The following is a 14,154-nucleotide window of genomic DNA, read 5'->3' on the forward strand; positions in this document are numbered from 1 at the left end:
CCTCGGGGGCGCCGGCCACGGTGAGGGAGCGCCGGCTGTCGCAGCCCCACTCGCAGTCTGGGGGCACCATCCACCACCTGGGCCCTCAGAGCCCCGTGGCCAGCGGGGCCAACATGCAGTCCCTGACCAGCCCGGGCCACATCACGACGACCAGCTTGCCACCCCAGATCAGCAATATCATCCAAGGGCAGCTCATGCAACAGCAGCAGCAAGTGCTTCAAGGGCAGCAGCTGGGGAGACCCATCGGATTTGACAGGACTTCTGGTGGATTGATAGCGGGAGTTGGAGGACCTGGTGCGTTTGGGATGACATCACCTCCTCCTCCCACGAGTCCTTCACGGGCCACTGTGCCACAGGGGCTGTCGAGTCTTCCTCTTACTCCTACAGCTAACACAGCAGTGAAAAAACAACCCAAAAAGCTGGAGGAGATTCCTCCTGCCAACCAAGAGACCGCTCACATGAGGAAACTGTGTCTGGATCATCACCATAAGCAGATGGAAATTCTTAAGGAAACTTTTAAGGAATGTTTGATTGAACTGTTTTTCCTGCAACATCTTCAAGGGAATATGATGGACTTTTTAGCTTTCAAGAAGAAACATTGTGTTCCACTCCAGGCATACCTGAGGCAAAATGACTTGGATCTAGAGGAGGAAGAAGAAGAAGAACAATCCGAGGTCATCAATGATGAGGTAAGAGATGTGTTGGTTAACGTTTTTGGAATAAAAGAATGAAGTTTTAACATCTGGATTGTGACATATTAAAGAACGTGACAGGACCTGAAAAATCATTTTTCCTTGGTGAAGTATGGCAGTTTTGCATTTCATAGGTGGCCTCAGAGAATGCAGTTCTCGTAGGTAGTGTGAGTCGATGGGTCAGTTTGAGTGTGCTCTTAGATAAATGTGTTTGAAAGAAAAGAGTAGGGAGGTGAAAGGAGCTTTTGTTGTCCTGGTTAGTAGCACACTAATAAAGGTGGTATTAGTGTGGAAGCCGATTTAAACTGTCAGAATAGACATGACTAGGAATTGTCATTTAAATTTCACTTCCTAGGCTTACACAAACCAAGAAAGAACAAGCAGAAGGGGTTACAGGAGGTTAACTTGTATTTGACTCGTGTGACTATGGTTAGATAGATGTTACTGAAACTCAGTATTGCTGTGGCAACAAAAAAATCTGAATTAATCTAATTAATCAGAGGGAGCATGTGAATCATAATGTCCATGGTCGTGAATCAGGTTACTGAGGCTGCCCTGGAGCTCTGTGCAGGTTTGAACCATTGAACAACCAGCACTTACAGACTGGTCATTAACAAGTGCTTAAATTACGAACTAACTTGAGTCCATTGTTTAATAATGTCAAATGACTTAAAACAAACTTGCCACAGCAAGGTGCTCCGCAGCTTTTCCTGCACGTTTGTAGCTGTTTGTGCAGCTGTTGGGCCCCAGCACCCTGTGAGTGCTGCCTCAGAGCCTGCCCAGGAGCCTACACGGCCAGTGGTTGCAGCAGGGTGGGTGTAAGTGGTGCCCCTGCATCACTTGGCACTCAGAAATACCTTTTAAAACTTGTGAAGATTTCTACAGGTATAGAGCTGCCAGTTTGTAGGGCAAACCTGTTATGTAAAGAAATTTGTATTGCTTTGAGTACCTGATGGTAACGAGTGCAGTCAGTGAAAGTTGACGACTGTTAGGCGTGAATCATTAGCAGTCCTATGTTCAGTTGGAATTCATGGGAAATCTTAACAGTTTAGCAGCTGAAGTTTAGGTTGTTCACTGCTTTGTTGTCTGAACTTCTTGATTAGGAAAAATATATTTCTGCTTGTGATGGTTACTGATAATTTTGAAGGAATAATTTCTTCCTCTATATAGTAACATAAAAGCAAGCCTGTTACTGTAATTTATTGGCAGTGGATATTCACTATTATTTTTTTTCCACCTGGTTTGTGTTTTGTCAAATTGTTTGGATGTTCTTGTTGGGTTGTGTGTTTGTCAGCTGAAGTACCAGGTGTTTTTAACTCCCGTCAGCACATTTTGAGGGCTCTTTAGTGGGTGTGAATTGTGCAGGTTCATTGAAGCCGGTGGTGCTGCTACACTTTACATCGGCTGAGGCTCTGCCCCTCTGTGTTTGGAGTTTGCTGCACTTCACATGGTAGATCCTCTTTTGTTTGTGGGAGCCACTTTCCCTGTAACTGCTGGAGAATCCTGCAAAAACGCAACAGCAAAAGCCTTTGAGTGTTTCAAAGTGATGAATCCTTCTGCAGTATTAAGACATCCTTTGAGTATGTTCTTTCTTTGTATTTTTTTTTTGTCGTCTTCTGTTTGATTTCCCCCTCCCCCCTCTTTATCACTTCCTGCTAAAGCAACTGCGCTTCATCCCTTGCCTGGAAAGGTTGATCCCTTTGGGAATTGGAGGGCAGAGCGAATGGTGGCTGTGCTCATTGCTTAAATGAATGTTGAAGCTCTCTTACGTTCAAACTGTCTGTCATGCTAATTTGTTGTCCGTTAGCAGCAGCAATCATTAAATTTAAACCACACTTTTTATGTTAACTGCATTGAAGAGAAGGTTTCTAGTGACAAATGAGTAGTCACTACGAGCAGTCAAGGCTGTGCTCTGTTCTGCTATTAAAAGTGAGACAGAACTCTAAAAACGGGCTGTGCTCAAACCAAGCTGCACTGATGGTGGTTTAGTTATCATCCCCTCTTCACCGAGGTGCCATCAGTACCAAAGGAGTGTGTTGAACAGTTAAAAAAAAAAAAAAAAAAGAAGAAAAACTTTTAAAAAGAAAATGATTCTCCCTTCTTTTTTTTTTTCCCAAAATATTTCTCTCAGGTAAAGGTTGTGACAGGAAAGGATGGGCAGACTGGTACTCCTGTCGCTATAGCAACCCAGCTTCCTCCAAATGTTTCTGCTGCTTTTTCATCCCAGCAGCAACCATTTCAGGTACTTTTCAATGGTTCTAAAATGTAGTTTCATCCCAGATTTTTTTTCTTCATTCAGATTTGATATTTCTTAGATGAATTAGAGTTTTCCCAAAAGCCCATCCCTTATCATCTAAACAAAACAAAACAAAACAAACCTTTGCAGTCTTCAAATGCATCAGTATAACTGAAGCCTTGAGGAAGTTAAAGCTTTGTCTCCAGGTTGCTGGCTTATTTCATTAACTTTCAGCTTGAATGTTTTCACTTTGGTTTGTTTGTCTTTTGTTTCCCTAATGCATTTGGTTCATTTGTGCATTCTGCGTAGTGATAATATGGATTCTGTGTCTGTGGCATTGTAATTGTGGATTTCTTCTAAATTTCTTTTCTTTTTTTTTTTTTCCCCCTTATGTATTAAAGGTTTTGAGTGTGGCTACAGAAGGTTTTGGATTTGCCTTCCCTGAAATGTTTTGAACAACAATACTAACCCTCTGACACAGTTTCTTTTAACTAATGAACTGATTTCCATTAGCTCTACCATAAACGTTGGGAAGAAGAAACAGAAGGTCTTATTTTTACTATATAAGTGTTTTTTAATGATTTTTTTCCTTTTTTTTTCCACGAGGGAATGCTGAAGAAAGTGAAGAAATGTGATAATCAGTACAAATTTTTATGGATCAGTGATGATGCAACTTTTAAGTTGAGGGTAATGTGGGTTTATGCAGCTGCCTTCAGCTCTGTGTTACCCAGACACCATTGTTATTTACCCTGAGAATAACATACCCTAATTCAGCTGTACAGTCTGCACTGCCTTCATCTGCTGTGGAAAATGGAGGTTCAATGAGCTATGAAATGGGTTGTGTTTCCTGTGTGTAACCAAATTCACGTTCCCTGTGCTGCTGTGCAGAGTTGTGTAGTGAGGGGACTTGCACTGAGAGCTCTTCCTGATGGCCAATACTGACACATCTTTCAATGGCTCCTTAGATAGTCAGACTTTGAGTTTAAAACATGTAATATTATATCAGGTTGTTTATTGTGGTGAGTAGGGTTATCATCACGCTGTAGCTACAGCAGTGGTGAACTGCTCCTGAAATTATTGTACCATTTCAGACCAGCTTCAGAGGAACTGGTTCATGCTAAAAACGTACAAAACTGTGTGATAATGACCTTTTGGCACAAGCTGCTAACAGAAAGCAGCATCTCTTTCCATCAGTCTCTTTGCAACTGTCTGCAGAGAAATAATGTGTCCCAATCAGCATCCCCATTCACCTCTGAGTGCATAAGTGCAGCACTCAGAGTGATTATTGTGGGTGTGCTGCATAATCATGACCTCCAGAGAGCTGCAGTGTTTTAATTAAAGTTGGGACAGTTTTAGTCTAATGTTAGTGGTATGTGAGTCCAGTTTATAAAGGCATAACGTCTCTGCTCTTTGAAGTGCCTCTCCTAAATGACATGGTGATAATGCAGACAGCTGGGAGGCATATTCTAAAGAAAATGTCAGTCCAAAATCCTAAATAGAAATACAGCCTGAAACTGTGAGTTTGTGTTCATCCAGAGTGAGAGTGCCGGTGAGATAAATGGCATTTGAAGGGGAGGTTGGAGGATTTACTTTCTTAAACTGACGTCTCAGAAAGCATTTGATGCAAATGGGACGTAAGGTGAATTTGTTGGTTAATTCAGTAGCATTATACAAAATAAGTTCTTGTGACTTATTTTTGAAGTCCTATAAGTGTCCAAGTGTAGGATTTGTAAAGTTCTGTAAATGTCCAAGCCAGACACTGGCTGTTGGACTTGAAATATGCTGCATGTCAGCCTTGTGAGAAGGCAAATATTTGAAAACTTAATCCTGTGGAGTGTGAGATGGCAGTGAACCATGACCATCAGGGACGAGCATGAGTCAGAGATCCTCAAAACCAAAATTTACATCTTAGGGCTCTAGCTGTATCTCTGGAGTGGCCACAAACGCCCTCACAGCAGCAAAGAGATTAAATGTTATTAATTCAGAGCTATTGATTGAGTCTGAGTGCCATGAGATAACATTCAGCTCAAGAAGGAGGGTTTGAAACCCAGTCATTGTAGGTGACATTGTCTGTGTCAATGTGTTAATACCATCTGATGAAACATTGAAGATGCAGGATGTGACTGCTGTACTTTATTTCAATATAGGCTGATGTTTACTTCTGTAGATTTAGTTTACATTGGTAAAATTTCTATTAAAAATTAGAGAATTATTACCTGTGAATAAAGTGGAAGATTCTTACAGGAAATTCCTGTCTTTGCTATGTTGTCATGAAAAATTTTCACAACCCTTTCTGTAACTCCACATGGCAAAGGCTCTCACCATCAGATAATTACACTTTGAGAACTAGAGTGCTAAATTAGCTGATTTCCCAGGACCTAGAGACTGTCATGCGTAAAGTATGGAATTTTTAAAGTATGGAGTGTTTTCTGATGGAATCTCTTAAGACATTTTTTGGGATAGCCCTTACTTTTCACATGCTAAGTAGAATATCGGTATAGCATGGCAAAATATTGAGGAGAATTTAAAAATATGACTTGGAAACTCACTGGAAGGATTGGGCTTGCACAAACACTGATGGACATTAATAAGTGCTTGCCAGTATGCTGAGGATCCAGAGAGCACAAAATTGTCATATACCCAAACTTGCTTCAGTGATCCTGCATGTAAACTGCCACTGAATTTTACTGAAGCGAAATTCCAAACTTGCTGGATCAGACCCCAGTGATTCCTTTTGCATCTCAGTATCAGTGGTGCTCTTCCAGGCTTGTAAATTCATAGCCTGTGTGCTGTTTATGCTCAGACAAAATGAGTAGTAATTTCTGGTGAGCTCTGATGTCACCTTACCCTCATGGCAATATTGTTTCTCCTCACTGATTTTATTTGCAGTACTCATTTTGCCAGCTGTGCAAACAGGTACCAGTCTGGCATCTGGAAAACTGGAATTGGAACTTGTGTAACTTGGCTGAGGTTCTTTTATTCCATCTTCTGAGTTTTAGCAGTTTTTCCTGAAATATTTCAAGGGTGACTCTCAGAGAGCTCTATCTGGAGTGTGAGAGTGGTAGAGACTCAATTAATAAACTGTTTTCAGGATGGGAGTTAAGTTGTGTGTTACTGATGTTTCATACAGAGGTAATACACTAATGAAAATTTCCATATATTAAAAAAAAGTAATACAAAATACTGGGGTGTTTTTGCATATCCCATTTTCCTGGGTTTGATATCAATTTCAACAAAATGTGGTTGTGTAGATATATATATGTATAACCAACTTCATCAGTTTAGTTCCCATTTTAAAATCTAATCTGAACGACGAGTATCTGTGCATTGGGGACATCTAAAACCTGATAGCAGCTATTGAATGAATCTTGTTTCCTTTCCTACAGCTGTTCTGAAGGATTTGTTCTATGCTGGCTGCTCTTTAGATCCGTTTGTAAATTATACCCTGCTGTCAGACCATTTACAGATTGAACTTGTGTGGTTTGTTTTCTTTTCCCTGTAGCAAACGCATACAGGGACTGCAGGAACGGGGGCTGTGAGCACCATAGAGATTGAAGCTTTTAAGAGGCAGCAGCAGGCCCTTGCACCAGCAGGTACGTCCCACTGGCACAGTTGCACTTTGGTTCTTTCTTTTTTCCAAACAGCGAACGGAGCCCACTGTTCTGTAAATCGTGCAGTCCAGTTCTGCCTCACCTCGGGAATTGCCGGATCCTCAGGACTATCTACTGTGAATGGCGCTGTGTGAAGGGCGCACTCCACTCACAGTACATAGGCCTGGGTCTGGCAGGCATGGAGACTTTGTTAGGCTGATTGTTCTGGCTGAGAAGATTGGAGATGGCCAGCTTGAAGTCAGAGGGGCTTGACTGCCCCTCAGAGCATGTTCTTCCTGAATACTACACATGTGTTGGTAGTTGTAGCTTTCTGAGCTGATGTCGGAATCATGTGTAGTGGTTTGCTTTGTAAAACTGACCCCATTCCACTGTACCGTGCCATAAATGGAATTTGAATATCACAGATTCGTCTAAGAGACCACGAATTGAAGTGGGCCGTCATGGGATGGTTTTTCAGCACCCGGGTGTGGCTTCAGGAGTTCCTCTGCAACAGCTAATGCCAACGGCACAAGGTACTGTGTCACCACATGCCAATTGCACATTAATTTCACAAGGAGATGTTGGTGATGGCACTAGAAACTTGGGCTTCCGGCCTTCCAAGATCCTAGTCCCACCACACGCTTCTCCATGTAAATTAATACTTGGTATGCAATGCCTGGTTTGTTGAAGGAGCTGAGTGACGGGCTCCAAAGGTGCATGTGGGCATGGAAAAACGTCACAGGTGCTGATGCAAAATGGCTGATCTGAGAATTCTGGAGCTGAGCCAAATGACTTATGGAAAGGAAACCACCTAATTTGAACACCACGAAAAATTTTTATTCATTAGTCATGCCAAGCTTTAGAATATGCGTGTTAGAGTGAATGCATTAAGAACTAAGTAGTGTTTAGACTTGATGCTGTTGTTTTAGGTTAAATTCCATTAGCTCACCAGTCTTTTTTTTTTTTTTGAGTACACAAAGTTTAGAAGACCTGTAATGACATGCTCTTTTGTAGTTGCTGTGCTCCAAATTTTAGTTACAGTCCCGTGCATGAAGTACTTTGTTGTTTATTGTAATGGTGATTTATTTTGTGATTGTGCTGTGGTATTTTCAAGTGATGGTGTCTTGTGGCAAAGTAAGTAACAAAACGCTCTACTTGCAGTTGATTTCCTCTTTATATCAGTAGGGAGAGAACTGGACATTTTGATCTCATCTGTGCTGTGTTTCCTCTTGCCCTGCAGGTGGAATGCCTCCCACTCCTCAGACGGTGCAGCTGACGGGGCAGAAGCAGAGCCAGCAGCAGTACGACCCCTCCAAGGGCCCTCCGGTGCAGAACGCGGCCAGCCTGCACACCCCGCCCCCCCAGCTGCCAGGCAGGCTGCAGCCCACCAGTGTGCCCATGACATCCCTGCCAGCCACCCTGCAGCTCTCCCAGCAGCAGCCCCAGATCGTGGAGGCTCCGGCTCAGCCTCAGATTCAGGTGAAGATCCAGCCTCAGAGCGTGCCCCTGACGGCCGCTCCGCTTCCAGCGCCGCTCCAGCAGCAGGTGCCACCAGCAATCCACGTGCAAGGACAGACGCCAAGCCAAGTGTCACAGCCACAAGCTGCAGCACAGCAACAGGTATGGGAACTTTACTGGGGTGAAAAGGCGTTTGTTTTGATGTTCATTTTTTAATTCTAGTGGACACTTAAATCCTTTCCTTATAAAAATGCAGGTGTACATTTTTTATTCGGTTAAACTCTTCATTGTGTTCTGCTGTAGTGTAGACCAAGTATCAAACCCTGAACTCATCCAGTGTGTTTCTTGGGCAGACTGTGACTCTGACACGACCGTCTGCCGATGCTGCTCAGCCTTCCCAGCGTCTCACGGCAAACGCGGCCCCACCTACCTCATCCACGGCGCCAGCAACGGTCTCAGGCACAACCCCCCCTTCTCCATACCCGGTGCAAACAACCAGGACCTCTCCAGCCACCACCAAGTCCCTGTCTCCCATTGCATCCAAACCCCCAGGCTTGGCAGTGGCAGCAGCAGCCCCTAAAACACAGAGCCCAGCTCAGAACGCAGCAGCGGTGCCGCAGGAGAACTCTCAAGACAAGCTTGCTGAGCAAGTAAAGCTGGTAAGATACTCTTTAATTTTTCCCCCAAACCCATGGACAGTTAACACACAGTAACAGTCAACACGAGTGATGTGTTTTGAGTTATGAAAATGGCTGGGTTTTGTGGCAGAGGGTGTTTGTTTTTTTTTTAAACTGCTTTACATGCTGAGTTTTGTTTTTATGGGCATTCAGAGAAGTTGAAGGCAACTTCCTGGTCTTCATAGTGTTGTTGAGTTCTTTCTGTTGATTCTGTCTACTCATTGGAGATGACTGCAACCTTGTTTTTATAATTAACTGGAGGTATTGTTTTCCTTATTCAATAAGAACTTGTTTCTTTTTCCGCAAAATCAAGCAGTATTGATAATGAAGATATATTTCTCTTCTGTGGATAAATACATATGCAATTCCAGTCTAATTTTTATAAAAGGATTTTTTGATGGCAGTTTGCACATGTCATATAATTTTTTTGTGCTGTCCACTAGGCCTTTTTTACTTAACAAAGTGCCTCTTGTAATACAGGTCAAAGTACTATGATTCTCTTTAAGTTGAATTTAGTCAATTAATTTAAAGAAGTGGGAGCAATTGCTATTTTCCTATGATTCCGCTACTTCAGGTGCATTCTGCAGCTTCACTGTAACTACCTGTCCTTCTTTTGAAGGAAAATCAAATCCATCAGCGAATAGCAGAACTGAGGAAGGAAGGTTTGTGGTCCCCGAGGCGACTGCCAAAACTCCAAGAGGCTCCAAGGCCAAAATCTCACTGGGATTATTTGCTGGAAGAAATGCAGTGGATGGCAACTGATTTTGCCCAAGAGAGAAAGTGGAAGATGGCAACTGCTAAGAAGGTACTTAAAAAAACGTTTTTTAACTGAGAACAAGCAATATTGGTACCACTCAGCTTGGTAGCAAAGCTGTTTGAGTATCTTTTCCTACAGATGGAAGTGATGGGAAGATGAGGCACTGTTTTTTAACCCAAATGGGAAACCTTTTTGTCAGCTTTGGATATTCTAGCATTTGAAAAAGGCTAGATAATTGTATGGATTGTGGATGCAAGTAGTAGTTCAGGATTTTGTGGATTTTATTCCACTGGAAATCAAATAGCTTGTTTAGGGACCCACTCAATATGTTGACTGGGTCACATTTAAAAAATAGAGCTATCAAGTCTCTCAAAAATTAGTTATTTCCTCTCAATGAAGAGTAAATACAGAATTTTGTAAATAACTTCCACTAGGTGTGGTTGCCTGCCTAATTCTTCTCTCTTAATCTCACAAAAAAAATAAGAGTAAAGACAGCAGTGGAAACGTGGTAGAGAACTGTTTCCATAGGGGAAGAGAGCAGCACAGTGGGAATTCAGGAATGGACTGGAAATTGGGGTGGTGTGAGATGAAATATGTAAAGTCTGTTTGTTTAGAACAAGCAAGAGTTTTCTGTGGATTCCAGCAATGTTGCACCTTGTTTTGATACGTTTATGACCAGCTTAGGGTGATGAACAGAACAACTGAAGGTTTAAATTGCTGTGTATTTTGCATATAACTAAAATCTGGATTTCCATTTGTGGCCAGTGGTAGGTTTTTAAGAATAGGAGAAGCAGGAAGGGCAAATATGAAATGATCCTTCCTCTGGCACTGTGACATTTTGTGGTGTGATTTCTGTGACTTCACATTTGCTGTCTGACAGAACAGTTTTGTGTGTTTGCTGCCGCTTTCAGGAGGGGTTTTTATCCTTTTTGTTTTGAGAGAGAGCCAATTGAGAGTTTCCTACTTGATTGCTTGTTTATAGGTCTTGTATTTTCTTTATTTTATTTGAGTTTCATGTCTGTTGGTAAAAATTGGAAATACTGGAGGTAAGTGCTACGTGTGTAAACATGGTCAATGTCTGGCTGCTGATAACCACTCTGATGTTAAGGAATGCAGTAAATGTATTTTGAGGTAACCTAATTCAGCATCTCACGGTGTTTTAGATGGTAAGAACTGTGGCTCGTTATCATGAAGAGAAGAAGCTGAACGAAGAGCGAGCTAAAAGGGAGGAACAGAACAAACTGAGGAGAATTGCTGCATCCATTGCCAGGGAAATAGAATATTTCTGGTCTAACATTGAGCAGGTGAAGTACCAACTTCCTCAGACTTGTGCAAGCTGTGCTGTTTTTTCATCTTCAGTGATTTATTTATGAAATGTAAGCGCTTTACTAGTCCTGGTTTACGTTGCAGGTTGTTGAAATAAAACTGCAAATTGAATTTCAAGAGAAAAGGAAAAAAGCTTTGAATTTAAAGAGAATTTCAAGGAAAGGTAATTGTATTCCATTTTATAAGAAATGCAGTCTCAGGACTGATGCTGGTGTTTTTTATATAATTTCACTCAGTGCAGGTTAATCTTGTTGGTGATAGAACTGTGAGTTGCTAATAAAAGGTTGTGAACAGATCTGAAGGATGAGTTACAGGAGTTTTATGGTTGTGTGCTAGATTTTGTTAATAATTCCTGTGTTTTATGTTGAATACATTCAAAAGTTCACATAAGGAATGTAAAATTGCTGAGTGATTAGTGCATACATCAAGTGTAATAATTTTCCAGGTAAGGATGCAAAAGCTGCAGAAGACCTTTTTTTGGAAAAAGAAAGTGAAATGGTAAGTCTTTCTGTTTCTTAAAAAACCCATCAAATTAATTTAAGTATTGTTGCTACATATGTGAAACAGTTTTGGTAAAAGTAATTTTTTTTTTTCATACATGATGATGATGAGCAGATTTCACTGTAATTACTGACAAACATACAGCCACAAGCACAAATCTAATTTTTTTCTGGTTAGGAACCCCAGCTTTCAACAGGGAGGTGGATTGTGATTGATAAATGTCTTCAGTGGCTTTGAATCATTCATCCAAAGTTGAAAACCAAAAAGCTGTACAAATTAGATGCCAGACTTGGGCAGGAGTTTCATCTATTACAGCACACAAGAGTGTACTGTGGCTCTGGAGCACAGCTGGGCCTGAATAATTTACCCACAAACTCTGGCAGTGGCTGATTTACACACTCCCTTCAATACAGAAGCAGAGTTTCTGTTCCTGTGTAACCAGGAAAGTGCTAAGAGGTGTTAGGGGTCTATCAGCAAATGCTGTTGTGACTGCAAGGCATTTTTTGCTTTCTTTAAAAAAACAAACGAAACCCCCTGCTTATATTTCTTGTCTGTGATTTTAAATATTTTCATTATTTAATACTAGGGGGGTTCATCATCTGGAAGGAAAAGAAAGGCAAGCACATCTTTGACTGATGAGGAAGGTAAGTGGCTTCCAAAATTGTGCATCCATAGCATAACACATAAATTGTGTATTAAAACCACAGATTTTCAACCTGTTACTGCATGGCTACAGTGCTTTTCACAAACCAAATACCAACCTTCATCTGTTTCACAGGGAGATGAGATAGTCAATTAAATATTAAATTGTCCTTAGAAGAGTTTCCCTGAAAAATACATTGCCATTGTTGTTGGTGGATTTTAACTCCTTCTGTCCTCGTTCTTTCATTTATCAAACCTTACTAGTGGTCTTAAACTTCTTTTGAGGATTTCAGACTGAAATATCCATCTACTTTAGGTCCTCTCTTGTGATGACAACTGTGTTGTGTTTCTGATAAAGGCTGTCCCCTGTTTAAAGCTACAGAATAACCTCTGGTGAACGTTGTTAATAAGCACTGAACTACCTTCTGTCCTGAGGCAGAAGTGCTTCTCTCCTTTTCACTTACCTTTTTAATTTTACATCTAGTTGTTTTCAGATTTTCTTTTCCATACCTGTTTCTTTGTTTTTAAATCCTGCTGGCTTACAATAGTCTGTACTAGTACACTTCAGGGGTGTTTTTGAATACAAACCTCCTGAATTATTGAATTATTATTTGAATGCCAAGATTTGCATTTGTTTTTTCTTGCAGTTGAAGATGAAGAAGAAACAATTGAAGAACAAGAAGCTAAAGAGGGAAACATAAACCATCAAACTGAATTGTCCAATCTAGCCAAAGAAGGTAGGTGTGTGGCTTGTGGTTCTTTGTGATGGGCTCTGAAACAACAGGTGAAAACATGCAGCAATTATTGTATTTGTGAAGGGGATTGTAGGTGAGAAGCTGAGTGTATTCAGATGTTCAGTCCTATGCAGTCAGTATTTATTTTTTTCTGTTTGGAGAGCTGCAGCAGGTCCTTTATAAGATGATGATGGACATCTGTACTTTGTAAAGCAGTCCATGGATTTTTTAGCCAGTTACCACACAAGGTGGCTTGGGAAAAAGTATTTCTCCACTGAAGCACCACACTGAAACCTTACAGCAGGATTTTCAACCTGGGTTCTAGCAGAGCAGGATAAACACATAAAACCAGGATTGCATCAGATGAACAGTTTATCATCTGCTGTCTTGAGTATCTCAGAAGGGTTTTGTGACTGGTCTGAAGGGGCACTGATCTTGAGGGGTGTAAATGCTTGAGTGTAGGGGGTTTTTAGGGATGATGCTCTGGCTGGCAGCTCTCTTTCATTAGCAACATAACTGCTGTGCTGAGCTTGATGTGTGCAAGGCATCCCATAGGGATGGTGTCACTTATCATGCTGAAAGCTTTGCTGATTTTTAGAGACGAGCATCCCATTAAGCAGAGTCCTCCTGGCAGTTAATATGCAGCTTCCAAATCCGTTTGTTTGGTCTGTTTGGCAGCTTAGTGGCTGCAACAAAAACTGGCCAGTTGGAGGGATTACAACCCTTGGCCAGTCAGCCAAGTTCCTAATGAGGATGTTTCCATTTCCAGCATGCACATTCCTACTTCAGCAGATCAGACAAGGAATTGTGGAGCTGCTGTTTGGAAAGGCTGAGGGACAACTCAGAAGTTTTGAATTGTCTTCCAGCCACTCAGATGGATTTTTGATGCCCCCACCTGCCCAACTGGGGGTTTACTAAGGGTTGTAGGGTGGGTTTGTAATACAGTAGAAGGCAAACTGGGAGAACAAACTCCTTGATGTAATGCCAAGTGTTCTCTGTAATCAAGATTATTAAATAAATACTGCCATCATCCACCTAATAATTACCGCTTAAATTGACTTCTGATTAGAAAACTACCTTTACACAACTGTGAAGAATGTTATGAGATTAAAATCATTGGTATCGATTGTTCCAAGTTTTGATACTTATAAACTTGCATCCTTTAATGACCTTCAGCTGAATTGCCTCTGGAAGATTTGGTAAAGATGTATGAAGGTGCCTTTGCAGAAAACTTTCACTGGCCCCAGCCAAAGCCTGACAGTGAAGAGGACAGCAGTGAGGAAGGTAAGGTAATTTTTGTTCAGAAGAAGTTGTGCTGATTCTCAAGGTGAAATAAGTTGCTTGGCTCTTCAGGTCTTTGTGAAAAGACATTTTGTTCTAGGGGAAAACGTCCATTGAGTGAATCACATTTAAAATGTCTCAGTTTATGACAAGAGGGTACTGTTTGCCTGCCTTAAAGTCAATATATGTGCAATTCTCAGGAACAGTCCTGAGCCACAGAAGAACCTCTCTCCACTGAATGAAACAGCACACTCTGTAGG

The 14,154-nt window shown here is 41.4% G+C and overlaps 1 protein-coding gene across 13 annotated transcripts in view; it reads left to right on the plus strand.

Moving 5' to 3' along the window:
* Nucleotides 1-14,154, plus strand: part of LOC114071232 (E1A-binding protein p400-like) — a 43,878-nt gene that overhangs the window by 2,314 nt on the left and 27,410 nt on the right. For 5 of the 13 annotated variants that reach the window (XM_027908991.1, XM_027908990.1, XM_027909003.1 and 2 more), the window contains 13 exons: nucleotides 114-689; nucleotides 2,824-2,934; nucleotides 6,431-6,521; nucleotides 6,944-7,051; nucleotides 7,759-8,138; nucleotides 8,330-8,635; nucleotides 9,273-9,458; nucleotides 10,574-10,714; nucleotides 10,821-10,899; nucleotides 11,182-11,234; nucleotides 11,824-11,881; nucleotides 12,527-12,616; nucleotides 13,790-13,897. In XM_027908991.1, the coding sequence (XP_027764792.1) occupies nucleotides 114-689; nucleotides 2,824-2,934; nucleotides 6,431-6,521; nucleotides 6,944-7,051; nucleotides 7,759-8,138; nucleotides 8,330-8,635; nucleotides 9,273-9,458; nucleotides 10,574-10,714; nucleotides 10,821-10,899; nucleotides 11,182-11,234; nucleotides 11,824-11,881; nucleotides 12,527-12,616; nucleotides 13,790-13,897 (2,287 nt within the window). Of the gene's footprint in view, nucleotides 690-2,823; nucleotides 2,935-6,430; nucleotides 6,522-6,943; nucleotides 7,052-7,758; nucleotides 8,139-8,329; nucleotides 8,636-9,272; nucleotides 9,459-10,573; nucleotides 10,715-10,820; nucleotides 10,900-11,181; nucleotides 11,235-11,823; nucleotides 11,882-12,526; nucleotides 12,617-13,789; nucleotides 13,898-14,154 lie in introns of all 13 variants that reach the window. The other 8 variants (XM_027908995.1, XM_027908997.1, XM_027908996.1 and 5 more) reach the window with 5 other exon arrangements.

This window comes from Empidonax traillii, unplaced genomic scaffold (genome assembly GCF_003031625.1).
Source record: "Empidonax traillii isolate 1590-97213 ecotype Southwest subspecies unplaced genomic scaffold, ASM303162v1 scaffold1905:size50868, whole genome shotgun sequence".
NCBI lineage: Eukaryota > Metazoa > Chordata > Aves > Passeriformes > Tyrannidae > Empidonax > Empidonax traillii.